The sequence below is a fragment of the Aythya marila genome (genome assembly GCF_965140915.1).
Source record: "Aythya marila genome assembly, chromosome: 7".
Taxonomy (NCBI): Eukaryota; Metazoa; Chordata; class Aves; order Anseriformes; family Anatidae; genus Aythya; species Aythya marila.
The window spans coordinates 19492238-19505724 of NC_139048.1; the positions used below are offsets into that span (position 1 = coordinate 19492238).

The following is a 13487-nucleotide window of genomic DNA, read 5'->3' on the forward strand; positions in this document are numbered from 1 at the left end:
CTTGCTGCATGTGCCTTTCTGCTTTTCTTTCTTATCTTCCCTGTGTGCTGTCTTTTTCCTTTTTCTTTGTCATCTGCCTTCCAGCTGCTGCCCTGCCCTTTTTCTGTCCTTCCCACCAGGAACACTCTGCTGTGTTCTTTCCTCTTGCCCACATCTGTTAAAACACATCAGGCTTTTTTTTTTTTTTGTTTTCCAGCAAGGAAACATTTTCATTGTGGACTATGAACTACTGGATGGTGTGGACGCCAATAAAACAGACCCATGCACAGTACAGTACTTGGCTGCACCCATCTGTTTGCTGTACAAGAATCTGGAGAATAAAATTGTACCCATTGCAATCCAGGTGGGGTTGCTGTCAGGGTCTTTAAAGGAGCACATTTCTTATTGTCTCATCTTAAATGTGAATGACTGAGGTTTTGTATTCTTTTCATGTCTTTCAGCTTGGTCAAAAGCCTGGGCCAGAAAATCCCATATTCCTTCCCTCAGATGCCACATATGACTGGCTGCTGGCCAAAATTTGGGTTCGCTCGTCGGATTTCCACATCCACCAGACAGTGACCCATCTGTTACGGACACATTTAGTCTCAGAGGTGTTCAGCATAGCTATGTTCCGGCAGCTGCCTGCTGTGCATCCCCTCTTCAAGGTTGGTTCTTGCATGAGGGATATGTGGAGGTCGGGGAGGTTTTCACATTATCTTTAAGAAACCAAAAGTTAAATCCTGGTTGAGATGGTTCAACTAGCTGCCTTGCAAGGCAGCATACAGCTAGCTCCTGTCATCCAGGACATCAAACTCTATACATGGTTGCTGTTAAGTTCAGTCAGAGAATTTGCTTTCTTTCATTGTTCATCCCATTTTACAGCTCTTGGTGCCACACATGCGGTTCACAATAGCCATCAATACCAAAGCCCGAGAACAGCTTATTTGTGAATGTGGCCTTTTTGACAAGGTAAGTAATGCCCTTTGCATATTTTCATTATTCTTCATGGTTCCCAATGTGTTTTAACTCCTTACCCATCGCATACCACATTGTTTCTTGACCTTTCTACTAAAAGGGAAACATAACCAGCATCATTTGAGACACAGAGGTGGTGAATTCATTTCCTGTTGTGCTAAAGATGGTATCTTTCACCTCAAAGTCACCAGTTCAGAACTGTGTGAAATCTGAATGTCCAATCCTGGACCTCTGCAGTTTGGTGCTTTTTGTGTGTGGAAATGTGCTTTTCTGCTGGTAAAAACAGATTCACCAATGTTGACTGCCATCTCCTGGGGGTTTGGAAAGCCAACCTCAACATGAAGAAAATATTATCTATGTTCATGTCTTGCCATTCTTCCTGCAGGCAAATGCTACAGGTGGAGGAGGACATGTACAAATGGTTCAGAAAGCAATGAAGGATCTGACTTACAGCTCACTCTGCTTCCCTGATGAGATCAAAGCTAAAGGGATGGACAGCAAAGAGGATATCCCCTACTACTATTATCGGGATGATGGCATTAAAGTCTGGGAGGCTATAAAGAGGTAAGAGACTGTGGTTCTGGAAAGAGCCAATAAAGTCACTGTCCCACAGGGACAACTCTGTTTTCTCACTGCACACTTTGCTCTTCATCACAGCCTTGTGAGCATGGCACCGGCATGTCTTGGTAATGCCTGCACTGGGCAGTAAAGGTGCAACAGGGGATCAGTAGGTTATACTAGCTGCTGCCTTGCACTCCTCTCTGGTGCATTTGGTTTGAATGTTTTCTTTGGAATAGATGTGTAATGCCCAGCATCTGATGTGTCTGCTGTACATGTGAATTGTAACTTGTCTGTGGTGGTTCTTCCCTTCAGATTTTGCTTCCTCAGGTATAGACCTTTGCTAGGAAACACCAGTTTGTCCTTTCATGCGTCCCCCCAGAATCGTCAACACATCAGTGCCCACATCGCCACTGCTCACATACAACCTCACAGGCCAAAGGCTGTCAACATTCCTCCCTGTTCTGTTCTTGAGTGACATGCTGGTACCACCACTCTGCACTGGATTAGGTCATCAGGAACTGTGTGAGGCTGGAAAAGAGTGTGTGGACTCAATCCTGCCATAGCAGAGCTGGGAGGACCTGTGAACACAGTGTGCCTTCCCTCACAGACAGACATCCGTCCCCTGAGGAAGTGGAGAGGCAAAACCAGCAGTATGTCAAACAGTAGCAGTGGCGTGGCAGCAACAAGACCCAAACCACAAAGTGAACAGTGTGGTTTTGGAAAGTTTGGGGCTGATGGTACAGAGTCCGGAGGGGAAAAATGAGAAATTCAGAGTTAGCATTGTTTACGTCTAGAGGAGAGAAGATTGAGGGAGGGCTATTCAGAAGTTGTTAAATGTTTCTAGAAAGAATTTTTCCCTTTGTCTGTAGTGGAAAAGAAATTAAAGGCTAAAATTACAACAAAGATGGTGTTTGCTAGACTTCGGACAAATAACTGTTTGATAGAGAGGAGCACTGGAAGAGCTCATCTGAAGAGTCTGTGAGGTCCTCAAATGTGGGGGCTTCCAATACCATTTTAAATAAAGAACTTGGAGGAGTGGTATAGGTAAAGATGATCCTGCCCAAGGCAGGAAATAAATGACATCACATGGGGTGTTGTGAACCCATCTCGAAAAACACTTACGAGTTCACAGCTCCTGCTGGGTTTCCTATTCAGTGTTTTCTGCTTCTCTCAGGTTTACTTTTGTGAGGGACAGCTGAGCAACTGACAAACAGTCCCTTACCTGCAAAGTACTGTTTGTCTTCTGCCTAGTTTTGAGCTTGTACTGGGCTGGAGTCTGACAGCCATATCTGTAGCTTGCATCTCATCCGAAGAAAAAATATATAATGAAACACACACTCTTGAAAGACTTCTTATTCCTGCTCTTTTCAGCCCTGTTTTCTTGCATTCTGTATTTCAGAAGCCCTGAAATAGGAATTCTATAGGATTTAACAGGGTTTAGTGAGTTGGAGCTTTGCCTTGCAAAGGGAATTTAACTAGTTTTTTTTTTAGCTATGCATGAGCCAGGAGAAAACCCAGTGGTCTGTCTGAGCTACCCACATGAGCTTATCAGGGTTCTTCTGGAAGCAGAAGTGTAAGTGTGGCTTGCGTGAGAGAGTTGTGTTTTGAAATCCAGTAAACTATCCATTAACCAATTTGAACAACTTTCTTAAAATGCCTTAAAATTGCAAGACCCAGGTTTTGCCAGGAAGGGCAACAATTCTGAATCTGGAGAGGTCCTGCAAGGCTGCCATGCAAACATAGCTCCTTTTTGGAACTGAAATCCTAAATCAGAATGGACTACTTTTTTTAAAAAAAAAAAAGTTATTCTCCAATGGCATTTCATTTAACAAGCAATGTAGTTTTGCACCATGTATGTTGCTTGCTAAGTATACAGCTGTTTCTGATCCTGTGGCCTTTGAAAAGCATGTTCAGTAAAAATCAGATCATTTGTGTACATGAAGTAGAGTGGTTATATCTTTGCCTCATATGCTTTTTCTGTGTCTTGGCAAGGTGTTATCTTGCGATATTTCCTGCAATTGTTAAGTGCCCATTTGAGAGAAAAGGAAATTATAACTTTTCTGTGGTTGTTTTCTTGATGGAGTTTCCCTGCCTGTGTGTGTTTGTTCCTGCCACTCTTCTCTTTCCTGTGTTTTCTAGTGCTAACTGAGATATGATGCCTTTTCAAATACCAGACAGTGCTTAACTCAATTTAGTTTGATTGCTTGTATGTGTTAATTTAGCTGGAGAAAGGTATTACTCTGCCTCAGATGTGATTGAGAGATTCTTTATAAGTATTTGGTTTATAAATGATGTGCTCTTTAGAGCACATGATGTCCAGACCCCTGAATCAACAGTAATGCATCTGGTCACCACAAATCTGTGTGAGCAGTGCCCTTTAGGGTGTGTGAAGACACTCTGAAGGGGTGTCAGTCTCCACTCTTTTGATGAAATAACTTCTGTCTCCACCATCGCTTCATAGGAGGTAGGTGGTTTAGCCTTAAGAAAACTGCTAAGTGTGTCCCTCTAGAAACACTGAGGGTCACACAGCAAATTTTTAAACCTCTGATAGTCAGCTTTTTTTATTTTCTGATCTAACTGCAGATCTTGGCAAAAAATATTCCTTCCCAAAGACCTTATCTACACTTCATATCCTAATTTGTGTTTGCATGGAAGGGGGGCTAAAGTGTTGCTGCTGCATAAGACAAGGATTACCTTCTGTATGCATTTGGCACAGGTGCCAGGTGATGGAGGCAGAGGTCAGGCAGGGCAGCTTTATCTCTGTATATTGCAGGATTTTTCTTTTTATTTGGTTTCCAATGGAAGCAAAAATTACTAAAATCCTTTCTGTTTGTGCAGTTGTCTGTCTGCCTCCACAACAATTTTTGATTTGGTTGGCTAACAGAAACCACATACAGGTTTGTGAAGGTCTCCAAATAGCTATAAATTGATAGCTTATTAGAAGAGAAGTCTGGATTGGATAACAGTTCTTAATCTCATCAGTGAGCTTCTGCAGTCAAATGTTTCACCCTATGAGTTGTTGTCAAAATATTTAGAAAGAGATTATAGGTACCTGCAGAGCTAACAGAATTTCTCAGCACAGCGCATGTAATCATGAGATGCACATCTGCAGGAAATCGGGCTTTTCTGTTTTCACTGCTTCCAGAACCGTTTCTGTTATCTTAGTGTTTTCAGAGCTTTTCTCCCAGAGGTGAGTTAGCGTGGGCAGGCTGTATAGAAGGAGGGATTATGACAAGAGGGACTGAACAGCAAGGAGGTGTCTGCTGTGGGCATGGGAAGAAGCTCTAGCCCCTGTTTTGTCCCTAGCAGTAATATCCTGGGCCACCTCCACTTTAGAGCGTACCACCTGAGTTTTGTGAAAAGTACATGTGGTAGGAGGAGATAGGCTGTCTGAACGATATTCAGGAGCAGCTTTGGAGTGTCCCCCATAGAGGGGACAGTGCCCCTATCACAGCTTGGGAACCCTTGCTTGCAGTGCAAGAGCCACATATACAAGTAGGATGCACAGAAGTCTGTGCTAAGTGAAGGATATGGACATGAGGAAGAGGTTTGGGCAGGAGCAAAGCTCAAGTAAGAGAGTAAGGAGCACAGAGAAGCACTGGAACTGGTCAGGGTACAGAGTGTGATCTAGAGCCTTTTTGGTGGAGCAGGAGTGATGCTGCAATTAGAAATGACTGCACTCCCACTGCTTTTGGGAGCATGTTGAGTCCTGCTCTTCCCTCCCTTCTTCATGCAGTGTCCATCCTCTCTGCAAGCTCAGCAGAAGGCCTTCGGGAGTGGCAGGCTTTCTTTCCGCTTTTCGTTTCGTCTTGTTCATTTGTTCCTCTATCCGCAGTTTTGCAGAGGATGTGATTCACATCTACTATGAGACCGACGAGGTGGTGTGTGAGGATGTGGAACTCCAGGCCTTCGTCAAGGACATTTATATGTACGGGATGAGGGGCGTGAAGGCTGCAGGTAATGTACCTGGCCAGGTCTACAGCTTGTCAGGTCACTAGTGACAGCAAGGCTGTTTGCACAGCACATCTTGAACTGTTGGAGAGCCTCTCCTTTGGCCCAAAGACTCGCAGTTTTATGGGCGAGACCCTGGATCAGGTCCTCCTTCCCTCCCTCAGGAAACTACTCATTCCTCTTCCACAGATTCTCACCATAAGCTTGGGTAACACATGTAATCTCTCTTTACATGGGGGATTGGACCTTTGATCTTCTCTGTTGAGGCTGTAAGCTTGTCAGGGGAGGGGCTGTCGTTATGTGTTGTTGGCACCACCAGACAGATTGTGATAGAAATCCCGAGGAGCAGTGATACCCCCTTGAATCCTGCCCTACAAAGCTTGCATCAAATAACAAGTAAGAACCTCCCCAGAACTGTCATGCTGCACTTCGCATTTGTTTAGCTTACTAGTTGTGGTCAAGCTATTCTTTTCCCTGCAAGAGAAGGCAATAATTCTCATAATTCGTTAGAGGTGTTTTCTTTTGCTGTCTCCTCTTGCTGCCTCTCATTTCTTGCAAACCGTTACTTGACTGTAGGAGCTCTCACCTCTAATATGGCCCTGTTCTTCCACATAAGTTAATACTCTCCAGCCTTTTCCTAAACATGTTATTTTCTTCCACCCACATATTTTGTCCAAGAGGATTTTCAGGAGCTAATGCATGTGGGTGGGGATTCTTTGTACTGTCCTGACTGACTTAAATCTGGAAACACCTTTTGGCTGGTGATCTGTGTCATATTGCTTTGGCATTACATGCACATACGTTTATATGTGAGAACTCCAGGCAAAACTGTGATGTTCCCACTCATTTTAACAACCTCCTGGAGCCTACATGCCTGGACAAGCACAGGATTGAATGATACCTAGTTATTATCATTTTAATTTCTCCAGCTGTCTCTTAGGGTTTAAAAATAGCCCGCAAGTGGGAACTTTATGCTTGACCTTAGCATCTGGACAGGGGACAAGTAGCAAGTATGTCCAGGGCTACAGCTGGAGTGGGGCAGTACAAGCACCACTGGCAGCAGGACTGCCACTATAGGTAGGAAAATTTCCAGGCCTGCAACATCACCTGTCTGCACTGCTGCCACCCGAAGGGTTGGGTCAGAGAGAGCAGGATGACCTGTCTGGGTTTGTAAAGAAGAGAACAGGCATAAATGGGGGGTGCTGTTGCACCCTAGACTCCCTTTCCAGTCTCCACTTGTGCCCAGGGAGCACTGCTCTGACTGGGAGCATGCTGAGCCCCTTTGAAAGAAAAGCACAGTGTGCTGAGGATAGGAGGGTGCAAGAAGCAATGGTATATCCTCTCCTCTTTGGGTTTGGTGGCTGGCCAGAGTTATCATGTCCTCTTGCCCCTGTCAGGTTGAGTTCACATCTGCATCTGGTTCATGGTGGAGATGTGGCAGCAGCAGGCACAGGCAGGCTGGGCAGAGGCAGCTCACCCCAGGATGCTGTCAGCTCTCTAGGTATCCTGGGGCCTGTGGTCATGCTGGGCTGGGACAGCGACAGGGGGAGGAACACAGGACCATGATGTAATGAGGATAGGAGAGACGCAGGCTTGGGTGTGCTTTGATGACAAAATATTTCCCTTGTACCCGACTATTCCTTTCTTCCTTTTTGTATAGCTGTTTCATTATTCTTCTCTCAAAGACAGCTTGATGCAATTATTTCTGTTCCTCATTCTGCTGTTTCTGTTTCAGAAGTTCTCATTTCCTCACTTCCCTTTTCAGCAAATAAGCTCTCCCTGCACTCGTTCTTACAGAACGCTTGGTAGCTGAGCCTCGGACCTTTACAAACACAAGCACACACAGAGTTGCTCCTTGGCATGAACTTTCCCTGCTTGCATTGTAGATGGAAGAAAAAGGGAGCACCTGAGGCCCCTGCCCTGTGGACTCTCTGGGTTCCTTGCTGCAGGGTAGGTAGGGTGAGAGAACAGGGAATACCATATATTCTAAAGGTAAAATTGCGCTTTGCCTTTCTGTTAAGGAATGCCCCATACTTACAAGGAGTAGTGATGCCTCAAAAACCTGAATGGGGTAAGGTAGGATCACTCTGTTTTTATGGCTGCACAGCCAGGATGCAGACATGTTGAATAACTCCTGATAGAACGCATGGCAGAACCATAGCAGAGTCAGAAAGAGAATGCCCTGCTTTTCAGTGACAGTTGCGTGGTCCTCTAACTCATTTCTTTGACTTGTTGATTGCTACTGTGTAACTGGATTGTTTCACGGCTGGGTTACTTCAGTTACTTCTTCTCTGTCATTCAGGGTTTCCTAAGATGATCAAGACACGAGAGAAGCTAGCAGAATATCTCACAGTGATAATATTCACCACATCAGCCCAGCATGCAGCTGTGAATTTTGGACAGGTAGGAATTTCTGGGAAGACTGTTCTTCCTTCTGGTCTGGGAGATGCATCTACTGGGGCAAGGTATGAGAAGTTATTGTTAGTAGATAAACAGCTTTACATAGTTCTTTCTGGCCAAAATAACTGCAGGGCCATCTGCATATCCCTGTGAAGGTTGTGGAAACAATTGTTTTGGAGGCTTTTGTAATTATTTTGAGAAAGACATTCTGAGTCTTAAGTAGGTACCAAAGCTCAAGTTTGGGGGCTATAATTTCTATATTATTTTATATTTAAATTTTATTATGGGGACCAGGTTTTTTGTTGTTGTTTGTTTGTTTGTTTTTAAAGCATTTAAACAGGTTGCTAAGACCCATTTCAGAAATGCTGAAGGGTTGAGGTGCATAATCTCGCTATCACAGCCCCATACCTTCCAGACATCACCTGAACTGCCTGGATGTGTGCTGGTAGTCTGTGGCTCAAGATGCAACAAAATGCAAAGAGTTAAACTAAGTGGCTTTGCTTTGCGTTTTCCATGAGGGTGTGCATGGGTGACTACCATGAGTAGCTGTTGTAAGCAGTATATCCTTATATCCCTGAGGATCTTGGCTTTTTTTGATAGTTTATGGTCAGGTTTTTAAAAGCAGCTACATGCTTAATATTCCCAGTGCACGGATAGGGCATTGCTGCTCATTTCTCATGTTTGTGATCCAACTGGCAATTTCTCTGTGATGTTTAACGTGTCATATGCTGATAGTCTGTGTTATCCCTTCACTGACACATATCCACCCTGAAATTATAGTGGCAGTCTGCTTTTCAAATGCTGTTTCTCCTAGCATCAAAGCATTTTGGAAAACAGACTTCACAGCCAGAAGCAAATCTCTTTGTCAATCTCTTTTGCACAGAGCTTTCTTTGGTACATATTCTGGCTTCAGGCACAGATAACTTCACAGATAAGCAAGAAGACCCTTTTTCCCAAACATACCCCACATCACTCTCCAATGCTGACCCTCCTGTCCTCCCCTACAGCTCAGAAGCCCCTGGAGCAGGTCTAGAGCCAGGTGTTAAATGAACCCACGCTGTTCTTGTGCCACAACAGTGACTGGGGATCTCTGCAACTGTTTGCTTCAAATCCACTGTTACATGCGATCCTCTCTTCAGAGACTGAGAGGGGGAGTTTGGCATGCAGAGGTTATTCAGCTTGTCAGCAAAAGGGTCTTCAGCCATAGGAAAAAATGGCAGAGAGAGAGGTCTGAGGAGATGGCTGTGCAGTGTGGAAACAGACTGAGAACAGTGTAAGCATGGCACCCAGCTGAAATGGGACTTAGCATCAGGCATGGCAGGGAATATGTATGAAAATAATGAAAAACTACTTGGAAAAGAAGGGGTGAAGGTAACTGCAGCATCTCAGATGGCAGCAAAACTCAGGGTCATATCTCAGGCAAAATAAAATGAAGCACCACCATTCCACAACATTGGAGCAGCCCAGGAGTGAGACTGAGTTCCCAGTCTGGTGCTCAGCATATCCATATGCCATATTCACCATCAGCTGCTTCTCCAACCACCTTTCCCCAGTAGCCTGGCAAGGAAATGCTGGCTTGTAGCCATGTCTCACTCTGAGTGGGTGCCTGTCGGGAAACCAGAGCCCTGGTTTGACAGTGCCCCAGCACGAAGTGCGCATGTAAGCTCAGAGATGTGGTACTGGAGTCACAACCCCAGTAACAAAGATTATCAGCAAATCTGGGGATCTAAGAATGATGCATTATGACTGGAGGAAAAAAAAAATCTCCTCAAAACACAATAAAAACTGCAGGCTTGTTTTACCACAATACTGAGTATCTTCTCTTTCTTGAGGGGCTCATATTACAGAAACAAAATCTCCAGGGCTAAGACTTAAAATTTTCTGTGTAATGTTCCTAAATGGCAACCAGCCACTGTAGCTTTTCAATGTGCTTTCTTGCCTTGTGCAGTATGACTGGTGTTCCTGGATTCCCAACGCCCCACCAACAATGCGCTGCCCTCCTCCGACACAAAAGGGAACAGTCACCATCGAGCAGATAGTGGAGAGCCTGCCAGACAGAGGACGTTCTTGTTGGCATCTTGGAGCTGTCTGGGCCTTGAGCCAATTCCAGGACAATGAAGTAAGTCAACTTCCCTTCTCCTGGTGGATGTAGGTGAGACCCCAGGGACCATGGCAAGACCCTGTGTCTGCATGAGACTGTAATGCTGCTCCTGGCTCTGTGTTTGAATTCAGCATGAGGAGATGTGTGGGTTTGCCCTTGTTCTGACAGATACAAGCCAGCTCTGAGCAAGAAGTCGTTTTTATTCTGAAGCTGTGTTTCAGCCAAGATGAAAGTTTCTGAACTTGGGCATGGGGTTACCGAGTAAGGATGCTGGTGTGGGAGGAAGAGAGTTGCTGGGGCACAACAGTTTTCTTCAGTCCTTGCCCCAGTAGAGCTGGTAGAGAAGCTGTGGCACTCTTTGTCCCTTTGTGTCCTGTCCATTTGGAAAATCTGCCCCAGTGCCATGTGCAGTAGAGCTGTGGCTTATGTCTGGCTGGTGTGGACTGCAAAAAAAAAACAACACTATAGGAAGCTTTGTAGGTGTGGTCTATAGACATTTCCCTCATGTAAAATGATGGTAGGTTGTCTCACCCAAGGGCTGTATCTGGATGTCTTGTTTTGAAGTCCTTAAATGGAAGATACAGGCGAGAGGGTACTTGATTTGAAGTTTCTAAGGATAAAGCAGATCTCAGCTGAGAATCACACAGAATCACAGAATTTTCTAGGTTGGAAGAGACCTCAAGGTCATCGAGTCCAGTAGTATGGGTAGTCTTATGGGAAATAGTTACCTATCAGCTCACCCTTAGAATCCAAACTGACCAAAGCAACTGTACGACTGAACTTCAAAGGACAGTTTTAAGTCAGAAGTAACTTTCACTGTCACTCAAAGAAGCAGTCGTCCTCTTTTCTCATCCCTGGCTGCTCATTCCCCTCCCATGCTGCTCCTTCCTTTAGCAGCACAAATGTTTGAGTGGCTCTGCAGGGATCTGGCTTGGGAATCTGGTCTGGCTGACCACTAACCTTAAAAAAAAAAAAATAAAAGTGCTGATTTTTTGAGTGGATCAGTTCCTTGCAGGTGGAGATGGTTCCAAATAATCACCTGTACCAGCATTGTAGACGGAGACATGCAAGGATGAGAAGCAGCAACCAGGGTGGGAGGGAGAACAGGACAGCACCTTTCACTGTCAGTGCTACTGTAGGCTAGGTTAATAGTGATTGTACCTAACAGTAGCGTTCCTGAAGCTCGGGGTGTGTGTTCTACTGGGTGAGGTAACATTAAGACAGAACAGTATTTTGCTTTTTTGTTTTGTTTTAAATCTCAAAGCATGATTTCTTGGTGTTTTCCAATTAGCTGTTTCTAGGCATGTACCCAGATGAACACTTTGTGGAGAAGCCGGTGAAAGAGGCCATGGCAAAATTCCGCAAGAATCTGGATGAGATTGTCAGCACCATCACCGAGCGCAACAAGAGCAAAAAGCTCCCTTACTATTACCTTTCCCCAGACCGCATTCCCAACAGTGTTGCTGTTTGAGCAGATACCCAGGAGAGCTCAGAGGAGTGTAAAACTAATGTATGCTTTCCTGTTACATATGCTTCTTTCTCACAGTGACCTTTTAGAAATGGGTAATATAACATACCCTCTCCATCGGAGCTGATCCATAGTCTATTTTGGGTTTCAAAACAATTATGACTGACCTTACTGAAAAGCGAGTTGGCAGCTCCTTAGGTCAAATTTATTACAAGCTTATTTTTCCAGGATTTTTGTACTGTTTAGAAACATGTTTCTGTTAGTTTTCCATTTTCCAGTCAAAACAATGAAATCACAGAAATTGTTGCTTTCAAGCTGAGCACCACCACGTTACATGTGAGAATTGAACAGTAACAGTAAAAACTGAATGAAGATGAGTGTCTTCATATTCCTCATGTCACTCGTCTTACTCAATGAAAATAGTATCAGGAGCAATAAGCAAGTCATGTTTTAAAAATCCATCCTATTTTTAATAGATGACACTGGTTACATAATATCATAAACTTCAAAGTTTATATATCATTTTTTAATCCGATTAAAAGGCAAATGTTAAATTATTTCACTACAACTTTGAATGCTTCCATCAAGATGAAGGTAGAAGCAGGACATTTTGATAACATAGCTGAGGGGTTTTTTATCACTTCCTTACTGAGTTCATGTGAAATTATAAAACCTGATACATAGGAGATGAAAACTTTTTACCTGTATGGACGTATGTATTTTCTACATAAAACTAGCAAGGTTTGTTTCAGCCTCTGCCAGCAGAGTTTACTGTCATTGATACATATGGACAAATATTTTGCTTAGCACAGTAACAAGTAAAGACTTAACAGTGCTTATGCTCAATTTCTGTTTTGTTGCTGAGGCAGCTGGGTTTTGTGGATAGTTCCTTTTGTTTTGTGGGGAAAAAAAGGCTACATGTATACAAAATATGGAGAAGGTTTAAGTGACAGTTTGTAAGAGGAATCCTTGGATTTGTCCAAGTAATCGTTATCTATTTCACCTGAGAAAGTCATTTTTTATTTCATATATTTTTCAAAGAAATTATTCATTGTAGTGGTGTTGTAAGCCTGCAGTGTGTTTTTTCAATAAATAAGAAAGCTTCATATGCTAATAAAACAAAACTGAACAAGAAAATCTAGCTTTTACTTCTTAGCTCAATTTCTAATGCTGTATGTTTTGAAAATCTTTCAGGAATATGCACAATGTACTGTGTAGAAAAATGAAGCTTCAGCACTTCAAGAAATGCAGTTATTTCTGTCTTTCATGTGAGTTTCAGAAAAGGGTATTACTGAAGTGAATTTCCTTTCTGTTTCACAGCTGATTTTAGACTCTGTACAGTAGTCTGATTCCCTTTTTCTCCCACCAGCTGAAGAGTTACAGCAAAAATGTGGAAGGTGAGACCACTTCCTTTTCTTGAGGAAGTACATATTCCTTTTACCACAACACGTAAGAAGTGATGACTGCAGACACCAAGGCATGCAATTGCTTAGTGACGTTGAAATAGTACCTGGGGATCAGAGAACATAACATGCGAGCCAAAAAAAAACCACACAACCAACAACAACAACAAAAAAAAACACCCCTGAATTTCACAACAAACTGATGCAATATATCCAACTTACTAGCCCTTACATATGTTCTTTACCTGTGTAAAGTGAATGTCCTCTTGCCTCAGCTTTTATATGATAATGATCTGTATGGTCAAGCACCTGTCTAGGAAAAATATGGGAAGAGAGGCTGATGGCTGTTCTCTTGTATCTGTTCCCTTGCATTCCAGCCTGTGGACCTGGGGGACACAAGTACAGCTGATGGGAAGCATGGGGAATTGATTGTAAAACTTTGAAGGTTGATATTAGCAGCCTGATTCAACTGCAGCTGAGGTTGTGGAAAGAGGGGAGGAAGTTATAAGTGTAAAAAAAAAAAAAAAAAAAAAAAAGTGCTCACTCTTCAGATGGGTGTGGGTCATGCACTCAATGTGAGATAGACAAGGAATGATGCATGTTGAACAGTAGTATCTAACAGTATTTGAAAGTCAATGGTATGTGTCTT

At 43.5% G+C, this 13487-nt stretch overlaps 1 protein-coding gene across 1 annotated transcript in view; it reads left to right on the forward strand.

Annotated features, from left to right (window-relative positions):
• Positions 1-12570, forward strand: part of ALOX5 (arachidonate 5-lipoxygenase) — a 30119-nt gene extending 17549 nt beyond the window's left edge. Inside the window, exons 7-14 of the mRNA XM_082764390.1 lie at positions 197-343; positions 441-644; positions 862-948; positions 1340-1518; positions 5351-5472; positions 7769-7869; positions 9815-9985; positions 11259-12570. Of these exons, the coding sequence (XP_082620516.1) occupies positions 197-343; positions 441-644; positions 862-948; positions 1340-1518; positions 5351-5472; positions 7769-7869; positions 9815-9985; positions 11259-11438 (1191 nt within the window). The 3' untranslated portion in view covers positions 11439-12570. The remainder of the gene's footprint in view (positions 1-196; positions 344-440; positions 645-861; positions 949-1339; positions 1519-5350; positions 5473-7768; positions 7870-9814; positions 9986-11258) is intronic.
• The last annotated feature ends 917 nt before the right edge of the window (positions 12571-13487 follow it).